Below are 26,516 nucleotides of genomic sequence, written 5' to 3' on the forward strand. Positions count from 1 at the left end.
CACCCCCTTTTTTTAGTTTTTTTTTTTTTTAATTAATAAATTAAGCCTAAGAAAACTATCCTTTAAATAATGACTGATGATTTACCAGAACTGACAAGATCAATATTCATGTTTTGTATGTCATTATCTAAAGATAAAAATGATAAAAATGTACTTCACTCATTGTAAAATAGTTATCTCTATTGAAGAAGTTGAAAGGAAAAAAAAAACAAGAAGCTATTTGAATAATGTGGTTTGTATATTTGCAAAGTCATTCTGACTTTCACCTGCAGTGTGTGACTAAAGTCTTCCTTACAAAAAAAAAACGTATATCAAATTCATACATTGTTTTAAAATGTATATTTTATTAAAATGGACTAATCTTATAAACTACACAAAATGAATTACAAAATAATTTTTAACTGAATTTCTTCTTTTCACTAAGACTGCTTAAAGTATTACACAAACAGAAGCAGGTGGGGCCCGGTTTAAAAAGAAATCTCAAACTTATGAAAGCAGACCTGTCAACAAAGTTCCCAATGGCATCTGACTGTCAGTGATAAACCACATTTTGAACATATTTCATAACTACTGGTAAATGCTTTTGCCAAGAGCAACACCATCTAAAATACAGCAATGACATGCCTTGAACTGTTACATGAAATACTCACTGACAGGTGACAGATAGATTATACTTAATGTTTCTTGAGAAAACACATGAAAGGCTTAAAATTGTCACTCATGATAGAAAACAAATATTAAGACTATTTAAGGCATGCTTGATATGCCCAATGACCGGAAGAAAAAAATGGGTTGAGGATTTTTTTAAAGGGATAGTTCACTCAAAAATTAAACTGCTCTCATCATTTACTCACCCTCATGCCATCCCAGATGTGTATGACTTTCTTTCTTCAGCAGAACACTAACAAAGATTTTTAGAAAATATCTCATCTCTCTAGGTCCATACAAAGCAAGTGAATGTGTTCAGACCTTTTGTAGCTTCAAAAATCACATAAAGGACTCTAAATATCCACTTTCAGATGTAAAAATGAAAGTGGAGATTTAGAGTAAAAAAGGACACACCTATCATATCACTTCTGAAGACACGGATTTAAACACTGGAGTCTTATGGATTACTTCTGTTTCCTTCATGTGATTTTGGAGCTACAAAGATCTGCTCACCATTGTACAGCGGAGGCATTCTTCTAAAAATCTTCATTTGTGTTCTGCTGAAGAAAAAAGTCATCTGGGACGGCATGAGTGATGAGAGAGTGTGGGTGAACTTACCCTTTAAGTTTATTAAATTAACTTCTTGAATCTGGAATTGACCTGCGGTTTAACAACTAAAAATCAAGACAATCGAGAAACATTCTTTATTGTCATTTTCATTAACACATAATATACAAATCTTTTATAATCAGTGTCATGATGTCATAATTGGCCCAAGCTCCCCTCTCAGTCCAAAACGAGAACTAGAGTAATGTAAAACAGAGGTCAAGTAATGAATAATACTTTAGTGTGCACATTTTCGAATTGGTGACAAAAAAAAATTCCTAGACAAAATGTTTGAACTGAACAGTTAATACAATTTCACCGTATTTCCATCTCGGATGCGAGCAGGAGAGTAGCCCTTAATCATGCTTACGTACATACTACAGTTTGTAATCTGGAACCGAGAGCACATTTATCAACAGTTCTGTGCAACACTTGTGCGTCCAAGATATAATGTGCGATTTTGGCAAAAATGTCCAAATGAATGATGAATATCAATGATGAGGACTAATAATAAACGCACAAAAAGCCAAAGTAAAGGCAAAATCTCAGTAGTCGTCCAACACCATAATGATCCAAGGTTACAAATTTCCTGTTGACAAACACATTTGATACATTTCTTCTCTAAATGAATAGTGATATTATCCTGGTCAGTAATCTATGTTTTATTAGTCTGTATTTAAAAGTGTTCAATGTCCAGTGATGACTGTTCAGCTGTTGTTTAAAAAAAGTGCCCATTAATGTCTTATGGGGTCAATGTAGAATACAATTATTAAAACACAGATAGGTTTGTTTGTAAACCTGTGTGATCTACATGTTTTATGACTTCAATGATAACTTTCACACACTGGACTTTGATACAGCTGACCTCATTATCTAGAAAATACATCCGGATGTTAACCTCTTCCTCCATGGCCAAGGGGTGGATTATTTGAGAAAAGGAAAAGTCTGGAACTAATTTAGGTAATGGAAAATTCCATCTAGGAAGGTCTGATCATGAGAGGGATTATAAAATAGCTGTGTAATTGACACAAGGTTTTAAAAGTGTCATTACATGATATTTTGGAGTTATGTCAAAAGTTTGCTGGGAGTTTGCCATTTTCCTCAATCAAAGTAAATCTAAGTGGCTAACTGCCAATCCCAGACAAATAATACAACAGAACAGTGAACCCAATTTCAAACAGTGCCAATGTTACAATACATAAATTCTCAGTGCATGTTAATTCCTATAAGAATATAAGAAAACAAAACAAAGAGCACTGCACAAAAAGCACCAAATTCAAAAATGTAAGCAACTCTTATTCGTCAGACAGACTGCATTATTGTTCAAGCGGCAAAAAGAGAAACAAAATCAAAAATTTAGTTTATGAGTCAAAGTGAGAACAATATTTGTGTAAATCTCACAAAAACAGGTCTTCATTTCAGCCCAAAATTAAACGAAAAATATAAGACATTTTATATTTTACCTATTTTAGTACCATTAAGAGTTTTTACATTGTAACATTAAATTGTCATTAAGTTGTCACAACATTCTTATTAACATAATGCTTCTGGTTGTTTTACTTTTAAGGAATTTTGGTAACACTTTGTTTTAAGGGTCTACAATAAAGCTCTAGTGAAGTGTGAATAAGACAGTAGTGTAACTGTATTTTAGACATAATATATAACTTGTTAACTAGTATTGGCAAATCTGTTACTAATAAATGACAAAAATCTTCTATTAAAGACAACTTGAACCCTTTTCCTAGAGTACAATTTTACCTTTTAAAATTATTAATTTTTTTGCTTGTTCTTTTATTAGGTGGCATTTAAGTTTATTTCAAAATAATAAAACAGTAATTATGATTAATTAGGGCCCAGGCACTGTAAGTGCGTAATTAGGGCCCAAGCACTGTAAGTGCGGAGGCCCTATTGTTTTCCTAAGGATTACTGTTGACATTCTTCTTTTCAAGGTTTCAGACGCTTTTGGGTCCCTTAACATGCTCAAACTCCTGAAAATATGCACACATATCAGAATCGTTGGCCATTAGAGCTTGGCAAAAGTTCACATGGGGGGGTCAAAGGGGGGCTCTCTGCAGGTCCCTTGAAAATTAGATTTTTGGGAGGCTCTGTAGGACATGCCTTTTCACCTACAGTTACCAAACTTTGTACACATATAGAGCTCATCAGGCTGGACAACTTTCACCCTCTTAGTCATAGGCTCTGACCAACAGGAAGTCTACCATGTTGCATTGTTTGAAAAACGCATGCTCTGGAATTTGAAATAATCCTCCAAGGGGATTTTTGATTTTTCAAACTGTGTTGCCGTGGCGAGGAGATAAATTAATGGCGAAAAATACTTAAATACCCCTCATAGGGAATTCATGTGACTAGCACCAAACTTAGGCAACACCAAAGTTGAAACAATTGAAGATGCTAAATTATGAATGGATTTTTGGTGTCTCAAACGGTGGCTCCATGGCAACGCGACAAAAAATAGGAAGAAAGAATTGTCTAATATCTTCTGCGTGTATTGTGTGATTTACATCAAAATTGACCCATATGTTTGGCCTTGAGGGCTGATCACATTGACGTATCTACTGTGGGCTATGGTTGCAGCACCACCAACTGGCAGCAGGAAGTGTGGCCCTTACAACAGTCTTTGAAAAAAAACATTTACATTTACACAAATCACCTCAAATGCATTGTTTTACTAAACCCGCCAGGAGGAAATGGGCCCACAGTACTTGGCCCCATTGATTGCTGTTTTCAGCTATATTTATTATTGGTTTTTACTGATAAATGGCTACAATTTTGTATTAGACAACTTGACCCCCTGCTCTAAAGTGAAATTGTAATCTACTAAAGTTATTGGATTAACACTTATTAGATGGTATTTTCAGTTTATTAAACTAAGAGCATACTTTATTGGTACTGGTTTGAAAAAATTGTTACTAACGAACTGTTAATGAACTACTACAAATGAACTAATTTTATTCAATGAAATTAATCTTAAAATAAAGAAAATTTGAATAATTTGTTACATTCTTTAGGAGTTTACAGCATTTGCAGAGTTTTATTGTAACTGAAACATGTGCAAAAAAATTATAAACTAAATAAAAGATTTTTTATTAATTTATAAGTAACTGATTTGAAAGTCCAATCCTAAATTGCTATAATTACTGGTTTAATATTTAGCCAATTTAAAATGTGATCTCTGAAAAAAGATAATTAACAACATTACTTTCTCAACACAAAGTTGTTAATTATGGCTAAGATGGCTTTACTTTACATTGTTCACTTTTAATTACGGCCTTATTCATGCTTAACTTGTGCATTATTGTGCACCCTTAAAATAATGTGTTACCATGGTTTTAACTCCTATTATTCTCAATGGGCATTAAATGACTAGAATGTTATTACTGTTATACATATTTGTTTTTAATTTCTTTTAATTTTGTGGTGAAATATGACCCGGAAATGTTCATGAAAGGTTTTGCGAAATTACAAAACAGTTTTGGTCCAAGAGGGGGCGACCACATCCAAACATGAGGTAAAACTCTCAAATGTGCAAAGGAAAAGAGTGGGTTTTGAAGACAAAACATGGTATTGGAAGCAAATAGAGGTGGAAATGAAGAAATGGTATAAAAAAAAAAATAATGTAGTGAAAATATAAATATAAGTGACGTGGAAGTGTGAGGCAGTTGGTGAGGTCTCGCAGTCCAGTGACTGAAGGTCACTTCAACACCAGCGTGGCCTCAGTGCCATCTTTCTTCTTCAGGTAGAGGCCGTGAGTCAGGTGATACTCTCGACGCAGGTAGGCGTAGAAATAGTCAGACACCAGGAGGATCTGTGGAGGTGCACACACATAATGACATTTTATCTGTAAACTTTACTGTGAATTTTCATAGCACACACTAAATATTAGACTAAAGGGATAGTTCACTCAAAAATGAAAATTCTTCATCATTTACTCACCCTCATGCCATCCCAGATGTGTATGACTTTATTTCTAATGCAGAACACAAATTAAGATTTTTAAAAGAATATTTGAGCTCTGCAGGTCCTCACAATGCAACTGAATGGTGACCAGAAGGTCAGAAAATTACATGAAACAGGCATAAAAGTAATTTATATGACTCCAGTATTTTAATCCATATCTTCAGAAGCAATATGATAGGTGTGGGTGAGAAATAGATCAATATTTAAGTTTTTTTTTTTTTTTTTTACATCAATCTGCACCTTTGACCAGCCCCAACCAGTAGGTGGCTGAATGTGAAAGTGAAATAAAGATTTACAAAAAAAAAAAAAAGACTTTAATTATAATATGTTTCTCACCCAAACCTATCATATCACTTCAGAATATGGATTTAACCACTGGAGTCTTATGGATTACATTTATACTTCTTTTTGGGCCTTCAAAGTTCTGGTCACCATTCACTTGCATTGCGTGGACCAACAGAGCAGAATTATCATTTTAAAAATCTGCATTTTTGTTCTGCAGAAGACAGAAAATCATACACATATAGGATGGCATTAGGGTGAGGAAATGAAAAGAGAATATACATTTTTGGGTGAACTATCCCTTAAATGTGTAGTTTAAACTGTGACATAAGCCATTTATATTTTAGTTCCATGACGTTAAGTCTAATTTCTTAACCATTGTTTTTATATCTATATAAACACACACAAGTCTGGAATAATGTACAGATTTAGCTGTTTTGGAAGGATATTGGTACTTTAATTTACCAAAGTGGCATTCAACATATTACAAATTATAGTCAGGACATTACTGATGTAAAAAAAAAAAACAGCAGCATCACTATTTGAAATAATTTTTTACCAAATCAAAGATTTCATACAAAAGGTGTACACTACAGTCTTCAAAGATAAAAAGTACCAACTTCTTTCCATAAGAGAAAAATCTGTGCATTATTCCAAACTTTTGGCCCCCAGTGTGTGTGTGTATAGATACACAGCCACTAATCGCAGGGTTGGTGGTTCGATTCTGGGCCCACATGACTCCACATGCCAAAGTGTCCTCGGTCAAGACACTGAACCCCAAGTTGCTCCCAATGGCAGGCTAGCACCTTGCATGGCCATCATTGGTGTATGAATGCGAGTGTGAGAGATTGGGTGAATGGGGCACATTATAAAGCACTTTTGTAACCGCTAAGGTATATATATATATTTTTTTTTTTTCCTGTACCCTTCCCCAGATCTGTGCTTCGATATAATTTATCTCGGTGGCCTACAGACAATTCCTTGGACTTCATGACTTGGTTTGTGCTCTGACATGCACTGTTAACTGTGGGACCTTATATAGACAGGTGTGTGCCTTTCCAAATCATGTCCAATCAACTGAATTTACCACAGGTGGACTCTAATCAAGGTGTAGAAACATCTCAAGGATGATCAGTGGAAACAAGATGCACCTGAGCTCAATTTTGAGTGTCATGGCAAAGGCTGTGAATATTTATGTACATGTAATTTTTTTAATTTTTATATATTTTTAGTAAATTTGCAAAGATTTCAAACAAACTTCTTTCACGTTGTCATTATGAGGTATTGTTTGTAGGAATTTTGAGGAAAATAATTAATTTAATAAATTTTGGAATAAGGTTGTAACATAACAAAATGTGGAAAAAGTGAAGCGCTGTGAATACTTTCCAGATGCACTGTATATAAAGTATATTATAATGCCGTCAGCCCATTGTGTTGTCTACAGTAGTTATCGCTTTCAAGATTACCTGTTAAAAAGTACAAATCTTTTAATGTAGTAGTTTACATTACTAGTAATGGATTTACAATGGAAGTCCATATTACAGGCTAAATGTCAGGTATTCTCAAAACAAGCCAAGTTAACTTCTATTTTTTTTTTTAAACATTTGAGCATGCTCTAACTCCATCTAATCTATCTTTCCTGCAACCTTACACCAGGTCTTGTGCATTACCTCTACCAGGACACGAAATGTCTCTATGAATTAGTGAGAAACATGACTGGAGGTGCAGCAAGCTTTTGTTATGCTCTAATGAGCAACTGACTCTAAATAGAACTGGATAAGAGCACTTTATTTTCAGAGTAAACAAGACCATGTGACCATAAAGCAACACAGATATTGTGCCACATTTTTTCAAGATGGTGTGCTTTACCTGTCCAACATTGAAGAGCAAGGTGATGGCATAGAAGAAGTTGGAGTTGGCACTGCCAGCGTAGATCCAGAGATGCCACAGAACAGGGAAGAGTGCAGAGCAAGCCAACAGCACACATGACACCAGAAAGATGTTCCTTAAGACTGAAATACAGAGAGAGAAATAAGGAAAGAAATGTTTAATTGCAAATAGATATCTTTTAAAAGAAAACCATGTGCGTGCATACACCAAGAAACACAATCAAACATATCAAAATAATCCAGGATCATTAAGTGATATTGTTATAAAACATGAATAAATCTTAAAAAAAAAAAAAAGTATTAGCAAGCCTGGACAGAATCGCTGTCCACAGAAATTCCACAGAAAGTGCCGCAGATTTCTGTAGAATTTAAGAAAAGACCTGTCGTTCACAAAGTTCTACACATCCCTTGCTCCGTTTTTTTTTTGTTAAATATTCAGGCTAATTTTATAATGCTTTTGGCTAGTCAAAAAGATTTCTCCCCAAAATAAGTGTAGAAAATATGAAGTCTCTAGAAGTCACTATTCTTTTTAAAGATGCTTTAGAACCATTTAAAAAAATACAAAATGACCATAGAAACATTAATGCAACCTTTATGTAACACATTCAAAGCATTCAAAAATTATAAAAGCGATAAGAGAGCTCTTCTTATGGCTTAAATGAATAGTTCACCCAAAAATGACTTTCGTTCATCAGCTGAACTCTCGCAGCTCTGTAGCATTGTCCATACAATGCAAGTGAATGGGTGCCAAAATTTGGAAGCTCCAAAAATCACATAAATCAGCATCGTATTTCATATGACTCCAGTGGTCTAAGCTACACTATGTACACTAAAAATTAACTAAATGTTATTAATGAGAGAGCACAACAAAAATCCCTCTTCCAAACCATGTCTTTACCCAAATACACTTTGATAAACCTATAATAATGATAGTACATAATAAATATTTTAGAGCTGTCGGGACGGACTTCGCGGGAAATTGCTTACATACATCATTCATCCGTCTGTGTTGACGTCATATCCATACACAGATAAATTAAGATCTGGCTACTGTAGTTTGTGTATGGTAGTAGCTGAAAGTTTGTTGTCACAACGAACGAGAAAAATTTACTCACCACACACCCCACCGAGAACAAACCACATTATAGTGACCACAAGGTGGACCCCATGTGATTCTACCCTCCCTAGCAACCATGCCAATTTGGTTGCTTAGGAGACCTGGCTGAAGTCACTCAGCACGCCCTGGGAGTCGAACTAGCGAACTCCAGAGGTGGTAGCCAGCGTCTTTACTACTGAGTTACCCAGGCCCCCCTTATCACATAAATTCTTAAGGGTATGGATTACATTTATGATGCCCTGGTTTCCAATACCAGGATTACAGGGTTTTGATGTCCTAACAACAAAGCTGTAATACTGGATAAAACGTTAAAATTAAGGCTAGTAAGCAATTTTATGTCACTAAAATCATGTTAACATGTATAATGTTTACATCTTGTTGCTATAATTTTGAAACAGAGAGAATTTAAACGTTTATAGACTGGCCTCATTCACTTCCATTGAAACTGTAACCGCAATGTTTGCTGCTTTCTTTCTGAATCACTTCAAAATAAAGCAAAAAAAACAAGAGACTTACATCTGTAGAGGTGACTCCAGGCAGGCAGAAATGCCATGTAGAGGGCAACATCTCCCACAGTCGGGTATGACTTAAAGATGGAGATAATGGCAATCTGCATGAAGATGAGGAATACTGGATGATCCCTGTTGAAATAAATTAAATAATTTAAAATGAAGCTATTTTTTTTTTTTGCACCATCAATACAAAATGAAGAGAATCTTGCAATGTAAATATGAATCTCCCTATATCAAATAAATAAACTTTTTTTTTTAAACACTTGGATGACCATGTCATTTCTTTCTTTCTTTTTTAATTTGCCCACTGTCAGATTTACATCAGCAGTATCACACAATAAAACATATAATTCTAACCATGTTACAGGATGTTCAAAACATAAAAAAATAAAAGTCACATTAGTTTTATTCATCTTATGAAAAAAGTTGAAAGCAGTCAGATATGTATGATAAGGGAGCTCCTTTATATAGTCCCAAAGGGGAGACCATATTCGCCAAAATTTGTCAGATATTTTATTGTTTATCATACGTGAGCTTTTCAAGTGGTAACCACATAGCGACCTGTAATGTCCACATTTAAGAGATGGCGCCTGTGATGCAGACCAAAGCAACAAAACATGTTTTTGGCTAAATAGACCAGGATAACAAATAACTGTTTTACAGCATGTTTAATCAGTGTCCACACTAAGATTCAGTAGGTACAAGGCTGTGGTCATATCGAAATGCCGTCCAAGAAAATCTTCTATTATACCATGTATTTCTCCAAGTATGGCAAAATTCTGTTACAATACCAAAAACAATGAATGAATGTGCCTTTTTTTTAATACGCATTATGTAAGATATATCCTATTAAATCGTTTAAAATTTATTTTGAGAATCCCTAGGGGCATACATATAATTTCTTATGTCCTGCAAATGTATTACGTATGACCAGAGACGGGCCACTTCTATTAAAATGAATGGGAGAAATTGGAACGCCCAGCTGATGTAGAAAAGGAAGTCCCGCCTAGCGCACATTAGCTATACAAGCTGGGAAAATTGCATTTTTTCTGCATAATCTGAGGTAAAGAAGCACATTTGATAAAATCAGTGATGTAAGATTTGACTGCTGATTTGAAATATGTTCTTTGATCATAATCTTGTCCAACCATTTTTTGGAGATTTCAGACTTTCACCATTCAAATAGACGGAGCTGCACTTGTATGTCGCTTGTTTACATAGAAAAGTATTTGCTCAGAGGTGTTCCAAAGATGGCTGCTGAGTGAACTGACTTGCTAAAAAGACTTTGATATTAGTGCATAAACCATGTTAGAGAGGAAATCACAGGACGTCCAGTGGCAGATTGTTTTTCTTTCATGAAGCCCCGGACTTTTCGAAATTTTGCATCACTTTCAGTTCTAATCCATGAAAGTGTTATTGTAAATGCTTTACAAAAGCTAAAGATATACTATTGCTCATATTTTCAGCTATATGTATGACCTACTTGAGTTTGATAGAGAGAGGGATGGTGTAAAAGAACACATTGATTTGAAAGACACAGATGAAGAAGAGACGGAAGTGCTCAAACATCTCAGCGAAGAAATACCAGAAGAGTCCGATGTTAGGAGTGAGATCTGGAACAGAGAGCCTGTAACACACACACACACACACACACACACACACACACACACGTTATCACCTAAAAAAAAAAAAGTGTTAATACAAGTTGCCCATGGCACAAAACATACCAACCCATTTAACCGACTTTACCTTCAGGGTTCTCACAATTTTGACCTATGGATTTCCATTACTTTTCCAGTTATTAGTGATTATTGGATGATAATTTTACAATTCATTTTATAGAGACTATGCTCACAAAAGATGACTCATTTGGCATTGTCACACATAGGGTACAATGGGGCTAAAGGCCCACCAGAGTAAAAGGTACTTTTGCTTTTATTTTCTCCCAAAACAGTAAACAGCAAAAAAAGCTACCACAGTACTTCACTTACTTTTTCAGGATAGAGGTTGTGTGTGAACACAACCTTTTTGAAAATACTGGTAAATTGTGATCTGGCAATTTCCCTTAATGAGAAGTTGTATCAAAAATATCTGTATTGATGGTATGTGTGAACAGCACTTGTGGTACATTTACCAGTAAAGGCAATCCAACAATTTTCCTGTAATTTACCTGGTTGCATGTGTGAAAGGGGCTATTGGTACACTTTGTGACCAAAAAGCACATTTTTCTTGAAGTGTGCCTTTCGCCCCATTGTACTCTACAGCCTTTTTTAGAAAATGAATGACATTTTTCCGTTTAGAGGTCTTGTGTGAACAGGACCCTTTGGGAAATAATAATAAAAAATAGCTCAGTTGATGATGCACGGAAAGTACGTCGACTGACATCGAGACAATGACCTGCGATGTCGAGAAGATGGACTGTGAGACAGAAAGTGGGTCAACTATTTCAAAACTACAACATAATGAACGTGTACATTTTCAAGTTTGGAATAATGTACAGATTTTGCTGTTTTGGAAGGAAATTGGTACTTTAATTCACCAAAGTGGCATTCAACTGATCACAATTTATAGTCAGGACACTACTGATGTAAAATCACTCCAACACCTTATCCTTGAGTAATCATGTTAAATTGCTAATTTGGTACTAGAAAATCACTTGCCATTATATCAAACAGTTGAAAGCTATTTGGTTCATTAAATGAAGCTTAACATTGTCTTTGTTTTTGAGTTGCCACAGTATGCAAAAGATTGGCATGTCTTAAGGTCAATATTAGGAAACAGCAAAAAAGAAACAGCTTTCTCTAGAAACTGATCAGTCAATCATTGTTTTGAGGAATGAAAGCTATACAATGCATGAAATTGCCCAAAAAAAAAAAAATGAAGATTTCAAGAGGATAAGTACATCAGAGTCTCTAGTTTGAGAAATGGACACCTCACTTGTCCTCAGCTGACAGCTTCATTGAATTCTACCTGCTCAACACCAGTTTCATGTACAACAGTAAAGAGAAGACTCTGGGCTGCAGGCCTTATGTGAAGAATTGCAAAGAAAAAGTCACTTTTGAAACAGAAAAACAAAAAGAAAAATTTAGATTGGGCAAAGAAACACAGACATTGGACAACAGATAATTGGAAAAGAGTGTTATGGATCTTAACCCCATTGAGCTTTAGTGGGATCAGTTAGACTGTAAGATGCGTGAGAAGTGCCTGACAAGACTGCCAAATCAATGGCAAGTGTTACAGGAAGTGTAGGGGTGTGAATCTTCACTGGTCTCAGAGAAAGTACACTTCCTGAATGTAGCACACATCAAACAAAACTAAAGTCTGAACACAGCAGACAACAGGAACATTTAGGACTAATAATCACTAAAAGCGGATGAAACTGTCAAGTACTGTACTTAAGTATCTTCCTTTCTCCGAGTCGGGTGTCAAAGTTGATATCATTTGGTCAATTTTTGGCTGAGCTGGGTCAGCCTTGGCACTGGCAGGCGATAGCATCTCAGGGTGAAAACGGCTAAGGTGGTTTCTTAAGTTAGTAGCATTCCTTACATTTTTATTCGTGTGTGACAGGTTTTAAACAGCGTGTGTCTTGTCCAGTTCGTGCTCACCAGTTTGTTCATAAAAGCCGAAATATGCCCAGACGTTGGCATTTAAAATAGTGGGTGCATTTTTTTATTACTTGCTTTTGTGTTTCGCCTCCCTCCGGCACTTTACACTAGCGCAACAAGTACGTATGTGGCGAATGAAGTCAGAGAAACGTCAGTAGGCTATAATCGATTATGGTCTATTCCTGCATCGATGCGGAATCGTCCAAGTCCGCATCACAATGCATCGTAGAAACGATTAATTTCGAAATGTCACCTGAGTATCTGGACAAACTGACAGCTAGAATAACAAGGATCTGCAAAGCTGTCATTGCTGCACATGGAGGATTATTGATGAGAACTCTTTGAAGTAGTTTAAGTAAATGATGATCAGTTGAATGCCACTTTGGTGAATAAAAGTACCAACTTCTTTCCATAAGAGCAAAATCTGTACAATATTCCAAACTTTTGTCCACTAGTGTAACAATTACAACCTATGAACGGACAGCGAGCTCTAGTCTAATTGTTGTTTATACCCGCCATGTTTTCAAACTAGAAGCTTACATTTCCGGCGCAGCCGTTAAAAGGTCAATTCTAGAATATTACATAATAGAGTTTAACAACATTTTGGTGCATAAAGACTCAAATCTGTTGCATGTGTGAAGCAGGAATGATATATTTACCACAAGTAAAGGCAAATAAATATTTTAGCTCCGAGTACGTGTTGGAAAAACTGCTAAAACCAGTTTAAGCTGGTTGGCGAACCTGATCTTTGCTGGTCAGGCTGGTTTTACAGGGGGTTTGAACATTTGAACGTTTTGAACATTGTTTTTGTTGAGCAGGGATGGGAGACCTTTGATAGAAAATTATAAAACTCAACAATAAAATTATAATCAAGAGAGAAAATGTAATATGTATTAATGTGTTAAAGTGGTATATGACAGTTGACTGACATGAATCCATAGACAGAAGGGATGAAATCCCAGGTGCTCAGGAGAAAGAAGGAGAGGGCAGTGATCACCAACAGACTGCCCACATATATAAATGCATACTGCAGAGTGAAGAACCAGAAACTAGTCCTCCTCAGGTTCACTGGGATATACAACCTCTGAAAGAGAGAGAGAACGGGTCATCATGTTTAATTGTGGCACACAATTACAACATAAAGGGTCATGCTGCTCCCAGAGAAGTGTTAGAGTTTGGCTCGTGTTATGTTGTGTACTACTTTCATTACTGTGTTTTATCAACTTCATGCCATCCCAGATGTGTACGATTTTCACTCTAATGCAGAACACAAATGAAGATTTTAGGAAGAATATTTCAAATCTGTAGGTCCATACAATGCAAGTGAATTAAATAATCAAATAAGACTCCAGTGGTTTATTCCATGTCTTCTGAATGGATATAAGTCATTTTTTGGTGTACATCTTACCACTGGCATGATCGTGATTTCAAGCTCAATTAAACTTCCTAGTGCTTGACGCATGCACAGAGCACTAGATGGTGTTATAGGAAGTGTAATCAAGCTTGAAATCATTATCGTCATGGAGACTGCTGATGTCAGCATTTATAGCGAATGAGGAGTTACATTCTGGTCTGCTCTAATCCAAAACTGATTGGATCACTTCAGGAGACATGGATTAAACCACTGTGGTGTATGGATTACTTTTATTTTATCAATTGCATTGTGAGAACCTACAGATCTGAGGTACGTATTACTTTTATGCAATCACTTGCATTGTGAGGGCCTACAGAGCTAAGATATTCTTTTAAAAATCGAAGTTTGTGTTTAGCAGAAGAAAGTAAGTCATACACATCTGTGATGGATTAGGGTGAGTAAATGATGAAAGCATTTTCATTTTTGGGAGAACTATCCCTTTAGTCAATTAGTTGCTACAGCCTTACATCAGATGCTTGCGTATGCCACCTTCGAGACAAATTGAGAGGTGGCATTACAAGAGCTCCCCAGTTCTGACCTCAGAGGAGGGATGGATTACCGGCCGATTACTTGACTACCAGGGGCCCTTGACTACTCGGGGGGCCCTGGGCTTTAAGGTTCCACGATCCCCGTTCGAAAATCCATCAACAATGAAAACTAACCCGCTCAACATCTTTTGGACGTGACAATGAATCCCTTGGAGATAATCCCTTTCCAAGTCATGATCTGTCCCTGCCTCAGAGTGTAACAGTCAATCACGTGTCATGTCACCACGAGAAATGTCATTAACACAATATATTTGCGTTTACTTTAAAAACAGCTGACGGGAAACTAAAAATAAGGTATCGTTATATAGTTCAGTATAATTATATTAAACTTAATGCTGAAAGTTGGGTGTCTGACTGCATTTTTTGGAATAATGTCAGACTCTTACCTGTAGGAGGAACAGCAGTGCAGGAGCAAACAGTGTCAAAGGATACATAGACTGATATGTGGCTAAGGCCAAAAATATCCCACTCAACAAGGAACTACCTGAAAAGATAAAATAAACACCAACCACATACAGTAATTCATGTATAATCTGTAGGTTTAATGCCATGTTCTAGTGAATAAACGAATACAGTATGTAAGCACAGCTAACTCTTCATTTCTATATAGTTTCTTAGATCAAGGGTTGTGTAGTATGTCTCAATGCTGGCATATGGTCTCATTACATATTCAGTCAGAAGTGTGTACTTTCCCATTACCAGAAAGGATGCTCTTTTAATATGCAACTGATGTGTGTTGGAATTAAGATTAAAAGAACTTCACCCAAAAATTAAAATTCTCTCATCATTTACTCACCCTCATTCCATCCCAGATTTGTAAGATTTTCTTTCCTCTGCAGAACACAAACGAAGATTTAAGGAAGAATATCTCAGCTCTGTAGGTCCTTACCATGTGAGAGGAATGTTGACCAAAGCTTCAAGCTTTAAATGCAGCAAAAAAGTAATACATAATACTTCATTGGTTTAATACATGTCTTGTGAAGCAATCCAATACATTTTGGGAAAGAACAGACTAAAATAAAACTTGCCATTGCGGTCTATAGGCACGATCACGATATCAAGTTCGATTACACTTCCTAGTGCTTGCCACATGCACAGAGTGCTGCTGATGTCAAGATTTATCAAGAATAAGGAGTTATATTGTGGTCTGTTTCACACCCAAAACCAACTGGATTGCTTCAGAAGACTCTGGAGTCATATGAATTACTTTCATGCTGCCTTTATGTTCTTTTTGGAGCTTTAGTGTTCTGGTCACCATTCACTTGCATTGTATGGACCTACAGAGCGGAGATATTCTTCTAAAAATCTTCATTTGTGTTCTGCAGAAGGAAGAAAAGTCAAACACATCTTGGATGGCATGAGGGTGAGTAAATGATGATGAGAGAATTTTCTTTTTTTGGTGAAAAATCCCTTTAAGCTTGGACTAAAAGGCACTGCAAGAATGCTCACCTTTCAATGTACAGAGAATGAAGAGCGCAATAACTGCATTGTTCAGTCCACAAGTCGACTTTGCCACACAAGACAGAATGGTGAAGGGGTTTAACAGATAACTGAAAGGAAAAGCAATTAAAAGCTGCAAATAAGAAAAAGCAATACAAATTTGAGTGCAAAGCGAGGCTGATTGTGGAGAAGAGTCAGAACTTACAACATGGCAACTTTGAAAGGGATGTAGAGCATCTCCTTCGGAGAACGTAGGAGCTCCAAACAGTCAAGTGGATATCGCTCTGATTCCAAAGCATACTTCTGTTTTCTAAACTACAAAGTAAGCAAGCACAATTAAACTAAAGTAACACATAGGTACTGTATTAGTACTAATACCATAATAGATTGATGGTTTCAGATGATAATACAATGGTACTTTTGTCATTATACCATGGTATCAAATGCTTACCATATTCATGTACTATGGTATTTACATGTGCACCAAGATACAGTACATCAAAGAACTCTGTTGTATTACTATTGCACATGTTCAAACAACCATGGTTATAGCATGACAGTTTTTACAGCTTAACTAAAAGGAGTGTATTATGCAAATTATCTATAAAATTACATATGTCTGACAAAGATATTATGAGTCAATTTGAAAGCTTACCACATTCTTGCTATAAATCTGGATTGCCAGATACAGAGACACTGCTGTGATTACATCTGCAATCTAGTGATATAACATTACATGAATATGTTGTTAAGACATGTACATTATAGGGAATTTTACATGAACACAAACACACTGTAATTTTTGAAACAATGATTAAGACAGACTTTCTTTCTCTTCACCATCTGCTTATGGGACAAAATAACTTTGTGAGTGACGTCATTTCATCCTCACACACTCATTCAATCAATCACTCAAATCTTTACTCATTTACTCATTCTATGCCAAATTCATAGTGAATTAAAGGGATAGTTCACCTCAAATATAAAAACTCTCTCATGATTTACTCACCCTGATGTCATCCCAGATGTGTATGACTTTTTTTTACTAGCAGAACACAAAATATTTGTAATATCTCAGCTCTGTAGGTGCATGCAATGCAAGTGAATGGTGACCAAAACCTTGAAAAGCACATAAAGGTAGCATAAAAGTTATCCATACAACTCCATTGGTTTAACCCATATATTCTAAAGGGATCCAATCTGTTTTGGATTAGAACAGGCCAAAATATAACTCATTATTCACTTTAAATGTTCAAGCTTGATTATGCTTCCTAGCGCAATCTAGAGGTCTGCACATTCATCAAGCACTAGGAAGTGTCCTAGAGACTGCAATGGCAAAATATGCAGTGAAATAGGAGTTACATTTTAGTCTGTTCTCACCCAAAACCAACTGGATCGCCTCAGAAGACGTGGATTAAAACACTGAAGTCAAATGGATTACTTTTTTTGGTCACCATTCACTTGCATTGTATGGACCTAGAGAGCAGAGATATTCTTCTAAAAATCTTCATAAGTCATACATCTGGAACAGCATGAAAGTGAGTACTTTTCATTTTTGGGTGAAGGATCCCTTTAAATGTTATCCTAGTACAGAAGTTGCTCAAAGAAATGCCACAGAGTGGGCTGCTCTAATATCTAATGTCTCTAGAAATATGATCCAGTCATGTAAATATCCAGCAAGGACAAACAATCAAAAAATACTTACAATGAACACAATCTCTGCATAATCGATCGTAAAATGAAAGAGGTATATGATAAGGGGTGTCTGAAAGAGACCAAAAGGATAAACACTGAAATCCAAGCATAGAAATTGAAAACACAATCAAACATATACAGTATACCCTAATATGCAAGTCCAATTGAAGAACTTACTTCATGAAATACATCTCCTGAGTAAGGTGAGACTCCCAGATCCAACAAGGCTAGACCCTCCACAACTGTAAACAAACAGTCCACAAATAAACCACATTTTGCACTTAACAACTAGAGAAAATATTTAAACTGTCATTTGAACTATAAATGGGCATTTAACTTGACAAATCAAGCAGTGACTATGCAGTGTGACATGATATCCATCATCTAAAACTATTATTTAATACTTAAACAGCAGATAAAAAGTACTAAAATGTAAATGACAGTTCTGTATATGATCAATAATAATGAATGACAGTTCAGTAAGGGTGTGTGAAACAACGCCCAAAATCACATCATTCGGGTCTTCAGATTTTCAATATTCGCTACATTATTTAAATGCAGCTTTGTGTAGATCATGACGCTCACTAATAGAAAAACAATCGTAAGAGTAATAATTCGCAGAAATGCAAGCAATACAATACAAGAACACACATAAATAGGTTTCAATTGAGCGTAGAACCATGCAGGTGTCCATATATGCCAAACAACTAACTAAACACTTTAGTTGTTGTTGTTGTTGTTGTTCAATAATTGAGATCAGCTTTAAAAATAATGTGCTTAACACTGATTACATATGGAATCGATAATGAAAAGCTTGCCTTTGTTTGACAGATCAGCAATGAGTCTATCAAGAAAGCAACACTACACAGCTATTCTGTTTATAAAAATAAACAAACAAACCTCGTTTCCACGCATTCAAAGGTGACACCACCTCAACCCTCTCCGAAATTAATTCTGCCAAACTGGAACGGAATAAAACAGCTCTTATTGTCACAGCCACTACCAGCAGTAGCGTCAAAGGAGCCGCCATTTTCCTCGCCAGGAAGAAGCTCTCATAGTGATGCACTATGGGAAATGTTGTTCAGCGTCAGATCCAGCACACATGTTCATGCCTGGAGTTGAACTACAAATAGAAAACACGTTTGATTAGCAAAATAATACCCCACTTCCTGTGTACGTTATGTAGTGAGATATACTGTGAAATAATATAAATTTCCAACAATTGTAGAAACGTATTTTGAACATTTTGCAAAAAAATTGTAAAACAGCAAACGTGCATGAGTCGAGCGGTGTGGTCATGTGATACACATTCCTTTTCTCAGCGTATGAAAGCGATGGACCAATCACGGTCATTTCTGAAATCAGGAAAGGACATTTTATTTAGTAAATTTCTAGAGATTACAAAAGCGAGAGTGCACTTGTATCGAAGATACTAACATTAAATGAAAATATTTATAAATGATAATAATAATAAAAAGACATAAAACATCGTAAGATTTTAATGCGGCATTTTAATTGATGATTTGACTTGTCAGGCCGGAGTGCGCCCCCATGAGGAAGATTTGTTTTTTCCTCTCATAAGGAATGTTATTGCTGCAGCCAATGAGCTCTGAAACAAAAAAAAAAAAAAAATGCACACGATACTGTAAATAAAATCGATAAATATATAAATAAAATACATTGTCAAAATAATGAAGGGTGCAGCAGACCCCCCCCCTCCGATTGGTTTGAGCCAATCGCAAAGTTCTGAAGGAGCTGACGCGAATAATCCACGTCGTTTATTTATAGGCCTATGTGTCACAGGAATCGAAATCAGTTTTTGGGCAATATAAACTCACTATTTAGAACGAAATGTATGAAGAAATAGCGGTAGAAAGAAACTGGACTGAAACTGAAACGAAAGCGCTCCTGTACATCCGAGCGGATGAGGAATTTAGCCGGCGGATCAGCGGGACGGTTCGCGATTCTCTTATTTATGGCGAAATATCGAGGCTCCTTCGGGCACAAGGAATACACAGAACCAAACGCCAGGTAACAACCAAATTGAAAACGCTTAAGCAGAAATTTCTGAAAATCTACGACCATCACAAAAACAGTGGATACGGAAAAGTTTACTGGAATTATTACGAGCTTTGCAAAGCCATCTGGGGGACCAAGCGCACAACAAACACTTCGGGACTACATACGAGCGTGAAACTCGAAGAACCTCAAAGTACTTCAATTGAGGATGCCAGGTATGAAAGTAGATCTACTGACATCGAAGTATCGATCCGTCAAAACGAGGAGACGAATGGGATGACTGAAGGTGGGTTACAGCATACTACATTCTGCGTACTATTTTTTTAAAGTATGTAAAACCGCACGAAACGATTAATATGCACGCTGAAGTGTACTATATTGTTGTCACGTGACCTCACTCTGTTTTCACGTGTGTGGTGTGACTTATCTCAAATTATTTCCCCACCTAAATATTATGTAGGAAAGTTTGTCCAAAAAAAATAAATTAAGTAATTCATAATTTTTTTTTTTTTGTGAAATAACGAGGACTAAATTTTTTTTAAAAGTCGTAGGACATGTGCATTGTAGGTTGTGATACAGTACTCCATGCTGTGTTGTATACTGCACATTTTGGCAAATGCAGTTGGCCATTCAGGTAATGCATACCGAATTTTTGCATACTGAGAGATACATACTGTTCTGCATACTGAAAAAATTATGTATAAAGTATGGTTTTATACCATTGGCTTTTTCGAAATGGAATGCTATGCAGTGCACACTGCACAGTGTGTAGCCCCTACTGTCTGCAAAAATAGGAAGCCAAATTTTATATTTTATTTGTATGCAACGATAAGCCTTTTTAAACAGTGGCATGCAGCTTTATTGTCACAAACTCATTATGTTACGTGTACAATTCCTATCATCATCTCAGTCATAAAAACATTTAGCTTCTAAGCAATTGTTTGTACAAATATCTTAACTTTCTGGTTCAAAATCTACCAACAGAAGTCAATGGATGTAAACATTTTCTGACTGAACTTCAGTCAGTTTTGAGTAAAATAAATTTCAGCACATACGTGACTTAGTTGTACTGAAAATAATATTTTGTGATAAAGTAAATAAAGCAGAAAAGATGAAGTACTTTCTACATTGAATAAGGTATACTTGACTAAGCTGGCCTTCCCAGCATGCATCAGGCTTGAATAATTAATGAACTTGCATGCTTTCACTGTTTGCAATTTGATTGACACCGTTTTTACTGTTGATTTTGTTGTCACATTTGGTAACTTCTAATTTTTTGAATTCTGAAGTTCATTTTCTACTCTAATTACCCGTTCATTATTTTTATTTTTTAATCTGTTTATTGTTACCGTCATTTGTTTTGTGCACTAAGTGTTGAGGTTTGTGTGCAGCTTTGAAACTGTTTACAGCAGTCAGTTATGTAAATTATGTTGCCTAATAGATTCCATAGTATGCATTAAGCTTTCATGTGGAAGACCTCCTTTTGTCCAAGTACATTAATAAAAGCACTTAAGTACCACATTGTTTAAAGCAAGGCTTAATTCATTGCTACATTGCTTGCTTGAGTAAATTTCCCACTCAAATTTTTTTCAGTATCATTGTCATATTGTCAGCCACTAATTTCAGCATGTCATTTCACAGTTTTTCTTTGCAACATTTGTTTTTTACTGTTCTCTTTTTTTAGTCATGTGATTTACAAATGCTTTGCTTCTTTGCCAACAATCTGTTGGTGAATTGGACATCACTACGTGTAACAGCCCATTATAACCTGTGATAAATTACTTGTAGTCTCAAACGTAACTAAGGAATGATGTGTGTAACTGACTTATGTGTTCTGATTTTAGTAACCGCTCAACCTCCAAGAAAGAAGGCAAAGAAAGGTCTCATTAGTGGTTTCATAAGAGAACACAAACCTCTCCACATCCAGGAACAAAGAGAGTATCAAGAATTGCTGCGTAGGGAGGCCAGAGAAGAACAGAAGGAGGAAAAAGAAAGACTGATGTCACTGTGGAAGGAAATGATGGAGTTCCAAGGAAACCTATTAAGGGAATTTATACACCACCCATCCTTGCCGTCTTCGCATCCACCTTATTACAAACATGGCAACCAAGGATCCTCTTCTTTTCCTAGCACAAGCTACATGGCACCATACCATTCACCAGGGTATGACCACATTCTGCATAGATTTCTGTGTAACAAGATACATGAACATGATCGTACTGTACAACTAAAAATGAAAATTCTCTCATTTGCTCACCCTCATTCCAGAACTGTATGACTTACTTTCTTCTTTGGAACACAAAAGACTTTCTGTTTCCATACATACAGAGACCAGGGACAGTCAAGACCCAAAAAGTGCAGAAATACACCATAAAAGTTGTCCACACAACTCATGCACTCTATTCCAAGTTTTGGAATATTGCATGTTTTCATAGCTTGAACATTCTTTTTTTGTGTTCTATGGAAGAAAGAAAATCGTACAGGTTTGCAATTAATTACAGCGTGCCAGGAATAGAAATTAACAGGGGTTTGGGCCAAAAATGCCCCCATAATGAGCTCTTTTACCTTCTATTTTATTTGTAACATCTGATATATTTTTTTTCTATTATAGTTCTTGGAATACATACATACAGTATTATTGCTTAAAACACAAGATATACTGTAATTACTCTGAGAATTTATGGCAATAAATTAATTAAATGGAATATTAGACATACTTTTTATATTATTAGAAAACAAATGCGCTCATAAAGATAAAAAATGCCTCTAAAATCAAACCCAGGGGATATTGCCCCTTAATGGAAAAGTTAATAGAGTGCCACAGTACCTACCCACTTTTTTAGCCGTCTTGGTTCCAGATGTATTTTTTCCCCCGTTCATATGGATTTCATAAAAGAGTTCTAAGCCATGAACCAAACTAACCAGCTCTGAAGAGAATCATGACATTACAAACTTTGGTTTTGAAACAAAAAGTATTTGAAAATCAGACGAAAAGCCAAAACTGTGTACTTTCCATCTTTTATGGGGGAATAAACTACAATCCCATGAAGCATTGCAAATTATATCTTGAGGACGTCCCAGGTTAAAGAGTCAAAATGTCCGATGATGGATGGACCTGAATGATGATGCCAGTCAATCTTAAAATCAATTTTATTTCACACATTGATTTCAAGTTGTTAAAAAGTTTAGATGAATAGAAACTATATATTTTAATTTTGTTGCAAAATATTCAATTTCATGTATCTATAAACTTGGCTTGGGATCGAAGCCTTTTTTATGAATCATTAATCAGAACATTTTCCCAAAGATTACTGATACAGTATACTGTATATCGGCATTTCTCCAGATATAAATAGGGCTACTCGTAGTACAATAGTTTCTGTCTCATCATGCATATTTTCAACTCAACTTTGGTAAAGTTTGAGGGGCAGGGTAACTTAAAGGGGGTTGCACACTGGACGGGTCTGGCGGATGACATGGCGCATTCTCAATTATTTTCTATGAGGGTGCGTACACTGCTCAAAATTCTTTAGCGCTTCAGAGCATAGTTTTTCATTAAATTGGACCCAAATCATTATCAGGGTTGCACTTTATTTCACAGTATGTGCACTTTCAGTATACTTACATTGTTCTTACCCAAGAAAGTACTGTGTAACATTAGGTAACTACATGTACTTAATATGGGTTACGGTTGGGGTTAGGTTTAGGGTTAGTACATAGTAATTACTGTAGTTGTTGTGATTTATATAGTACGTAAACGTAGAACAGTACTGTAAAATAAAGTGCTACCATTATCAGTTTCATACACTAACCTGCAAACTTATTGACCAGGTAGGTATGTGACCAGATTCACAACTTTGGACTGCCACCTGCACTGCATCGACGTGTCTTCTGCGATACCTGCGCTTCTTGTTCAGTGTCTGACTGGCTTCAGTAATAAGTACAGTACATTTTATATCACCCTCTTGTGGTCTCCCAAAGCTATGACACCAAACTACATAAACAGAAGGCCAACTGACAGCGAATTGGAAAGCACACAAATTAGGATACTAATGTTGGCTAAAGTTAATATATTGATGCCTCTAAAATGTATCAAGAAAATAACATGCTGATCAATAATCGATGTATCAATATTTTAGGACATTCCTAATATACAAGTAGTTTAGGGAGGCTATCTCGATTGCGTAACGGGAATGGGTTGTCTCTGCAAAGCATTTTTGGCCGCAACTTTCTGATTGGTGGATCTTTCCACTCATGATTTGCGGGTAGTGTAGTTGTTCACCAGGAAATCTGCTATTTAACATGATTAAACAATATAAAATAAAGTTGAAATAATGTGTTCTGACCGATTCATCAGAAACGTATTTAATCGATTTTGCAACCTCGGAGATCAAGGTAGGTCTGTCTTGAAAGGTTTATAAGTTGTCGTTAAAAATCAATTCACAGAGAGAACATGAATGGTATTTTTACATCTGGAACCCGACTGATGCACTATAGGTTATCTAAAGGTTATTTATTACTCCGTATAGAGATGCTTGTTTGTATCCATTATCCTAATTTAACAATTTTGTCCTCTCGCAGAGCTGAAACTGAACTGGAAAGTGCAATCTCTCAGGAGGAAGAAGAGGAGGAGAAATATGTTATTCCAACCACGATTCCACTCGTCTCAGACACTCAGCCTGTGAACTGTGCGAATGACAGCCAATCAAATCTCACAGTGACTCTTTCACCCCCAACTAAACAATCAGCACAAAAGACCGATTTGGAGCTGTCGGTGCTGCACAGACAAGAACAAGTATTGCAGCTACAGGAAGAGTACTATTCACTGAAGATACAGCATCTGAAAGCAAAAATGGCCATGGAGCCGACACGGAACGATAAAGTATTTTGACCAGTAAATTGTATCAGGGTAACTTAATATTTTCACAGATGTCACAAGTTCTATGTGTGACATTATTACCAAATAAGATGTAAAGGTAGGGCATGTGTTTGTTTTTCTTCTTCTGGCAATTGTTGGTTTTTGGGGTGGCATTATTGTTTGCTGTTTTCGTCACCATGAACCTGACCCTGCTGGATTTTTTTTTTTAACAAACACTTCTAATAATATTTATCAGTGCCATCTTTGTAGAAACAAAATACTGAAACAACATTCAGTTTTGGATTGAGTCCATTTATGCAATGGCCACTTCTCATAATCCAATCAATAGTTAAATCTCGTCCAAAACATTCTTTCTTTCTCTTTGAATATTCGGTTTACTCTTGACAATGTCACATGAAAGTAAATGAGTTGGGAATGCTATAAGTCACTACATTCTCTAGATGTTTCATTGCCTTTCAAAAACACTTGGACATTAGCCTTTCATCCAAATAAATTATTAAAAAAAGCTAAATCAAAGGAGATGGTAATTTTCAACGAATCATTTACAGTAAATTGGAATAGCTCTAATAGCTCAAGCTATAATATCAGTTTTTCTACCAGTGTCCTTTTTAGTGCCTCCTGTTTTTTTCCCCCTGCTTCTCTTCTCTTTGTGTCTCCCCCTGCTATTACTTTTCAGAGGAAGAAATTGCATTTACCGGTCCGGCACATGAAACTGACCTCTCTGTCTTGTGGTCAGTGTTCTTGTTTTAAAACGATGTATGATGCCAGATTGGCTTTTACTTTCCTTTGCTGTTGTAGTTTCTAAATATGTTTGGACATGTATGTTTTATGCGAAAAAAGGATGCACACTGTTAAATCAAATTAGTTGACCTAACTGAGATTTTTCAAGGCAATCGGTTTGCATGCTTTTTTGCGGTTTGCAAGTTAATGTACTTATTTGACTCAAGTAAACTATATGTCATTTTTTAAAGTAATGTTGACTAGTTACAAGTATACTTAACTCATCTGTGATTAAAGTATTGTTGTTTTGATTAAATTATTTAAATTGAGTTATCACATGTCTTATACAGTGTAAAGGAAATTATGACTGGACTCTAGGTTAGACTTATGGGACATTTATGGAAGCCCTGAAATGCAAGGTGAAAAAAAAAATTGTGTCTTTTGTTTTCTCTCTCTGCAAAATTTGACAAAAAAAAAAACATGTTTACTGATAGTGGCACCTGGTGGCCAAGGTTGGTACCGGATTCCTTTTTTTGAAGAGAGAAAATAATGTAAGACTTACCGTGGTTCAGACCAGAGGTGGCGAGATCATCAAAATTTGCTCTGGATGCCCTGCCAATGACGCTATGGAAGATTCGTGGACGCTCTGATGTAGTAGCTCAGAATGCTTGGTTTTGTGAACTATATTTAAAGGGGACACAAAACATCCAGACACGTCGACCGGTATCTTTTTGCCGACGTATCACAAGTAGTGTATGTCCTCATGAAATCTTTGAATATAAAATATAACATAAAATATAATGAATATAATAAAACCATAATATCCACTTCATCAACTTACCTGGCACACCAACAATTTCAGACATCTTTGTCCACACATCGTTTTTTATTTTTTTTATTTATATCCCTGTAAGCAAACAGGGACAGATCATATATTACTGGAAAACCCGCCACAGCAATAATCAGTTTCTCTTTTTTTTTTTTTTTTGTCTTCGGAACGAATGTTTGGTGGGAACCAGAGTTTACACGGTTGTGTTCCCTAGACATCTTTAGAGCGGAGCACTTCTATATTCCAATAGGTTGCCGCCGAACCGCGTCAAAGCTCATTACCATAATGTTGCCTGCACTTGAACTCTCCTCTGACGCCCACGCCGCCCAAGAAAA

General features: G+C 36.1%; 2 protein-coding genes across 2 annotated transcripts; one reads left to right on the forward strand and one right to left on the reverse strand.

Moving 5' to 3' along the window:
- Nucleotides 1-1,337: 1,337 nt before the first annotated feature.
- On the reverse strand, nt 1,338-18,764 carry LOC127654384 (phosphatidylinositol glycan anchor biosynthesis class U protein-like). Its single transcript, XM_052141533.1, has 12 exons — nt 18,635-18,764; nt 17,912-17,976; nt 17,745-17,804; nt 16,695-16,757; nt 16,245-16,354; nt 16,049-16,149; nt 14,986-15,083; nt 13,567-13,721; nt 10,516-10,659; nt 9,037-9,161; nt 7,384-7,526; nt 1,338-5,080 (listed from the first exon to the last, which is right to left on the reverse strand). Exons 1-12 carry the CDS (start codon nt 18,762-18,764, stop codon nt 4,967-4,969), a joined length of 1,308 nt encoding a protein of 435 aa, XP_051997493.1. The 3' UTR covers nt 1,338-4,966.
- Nucleotides 18,765-19,511: 747 nt separating this feature from the next.
- Nucleotides 19,512-25,736, forward strand: LOC127654332 (uncharacterized). Its single transcript, XM_052141460.1, has 3 exons — nt 19,512-20,039; nt 21,598-21,916; nt 24,335-25,736. The coding sequence occupies exons 1-3, from the start codon at nt 19,586-19,588 to the stop codon at nt 24,642-24,644; spliced, it is 1,083 nt and encodes a 360-aa protein (XP_051997420.1). The 5' UTR covers nt 19,512-19,585; the 3' UTR covers nt 24,645-25,736.
- Nucleotides 25,737-26,516: the final 780 nt, after the last annotated feature.

Source organism: Xyrauchen texanus, chromosome 13 (assembly GCF_025860055.1).
Source record: "Xyrauchen texanus isolate HMW12.3.18 chromosome 13, RBS_HiC_50CHRs, whole genome shotgun sequence".
Lineage (NCBI taxonomy): Eukaryota > Metazoa > Chordata > Actinopteri > Cypriniformes > Catostomidae > Xyrauchen > Xyrauchen texanus.

Bases quoted from the DNA above. Each gene is read 5' to 3' on its own strand.
- LOC127654384 (XM_052141533.1), bottom strand. From the start codon at position 18,764: ATGGCGGCTCCTTTGACGCTACTGCTGGTAGTGGCTGTGACAATAAGA. The intron at 13,722-14,985 runs GTAAGAGTCTGA...TCTCTCTTTCAG, and splicing joins CACTGCTGTTCCTCCTACAG to AGGTTGTATATCCCAGTGAA. The intron at 5,081-7,383 runs GTAAAGCACACC...GCACCTCCACAG, and splicing joins TGCTCTTCAATGTTGGACAG to ATCCTCCTGGTGTCTGACTA.
- LOC127654332 (XM_052141460.1), top strand. From the start codon at position 19,586: ATGTATGAAGAAATAGCGGTAGAAAGAAACTGGACTGAAACTGAAACG. The intron at 20,040-21,597 runs GTGGGTTACAGC...TTCTGATTTTAG, and splicing joins GACGAATGGGATGACTGAAG to TAACCGCTCAACCTCCAAGA. The intron at 21,917-24,334 runs GTATGACCACAT...GTCCTCTCGCAG, and splicing joins GCACCATACCATTCACCAGG to AGCTGAAACTGAACTGGAAA.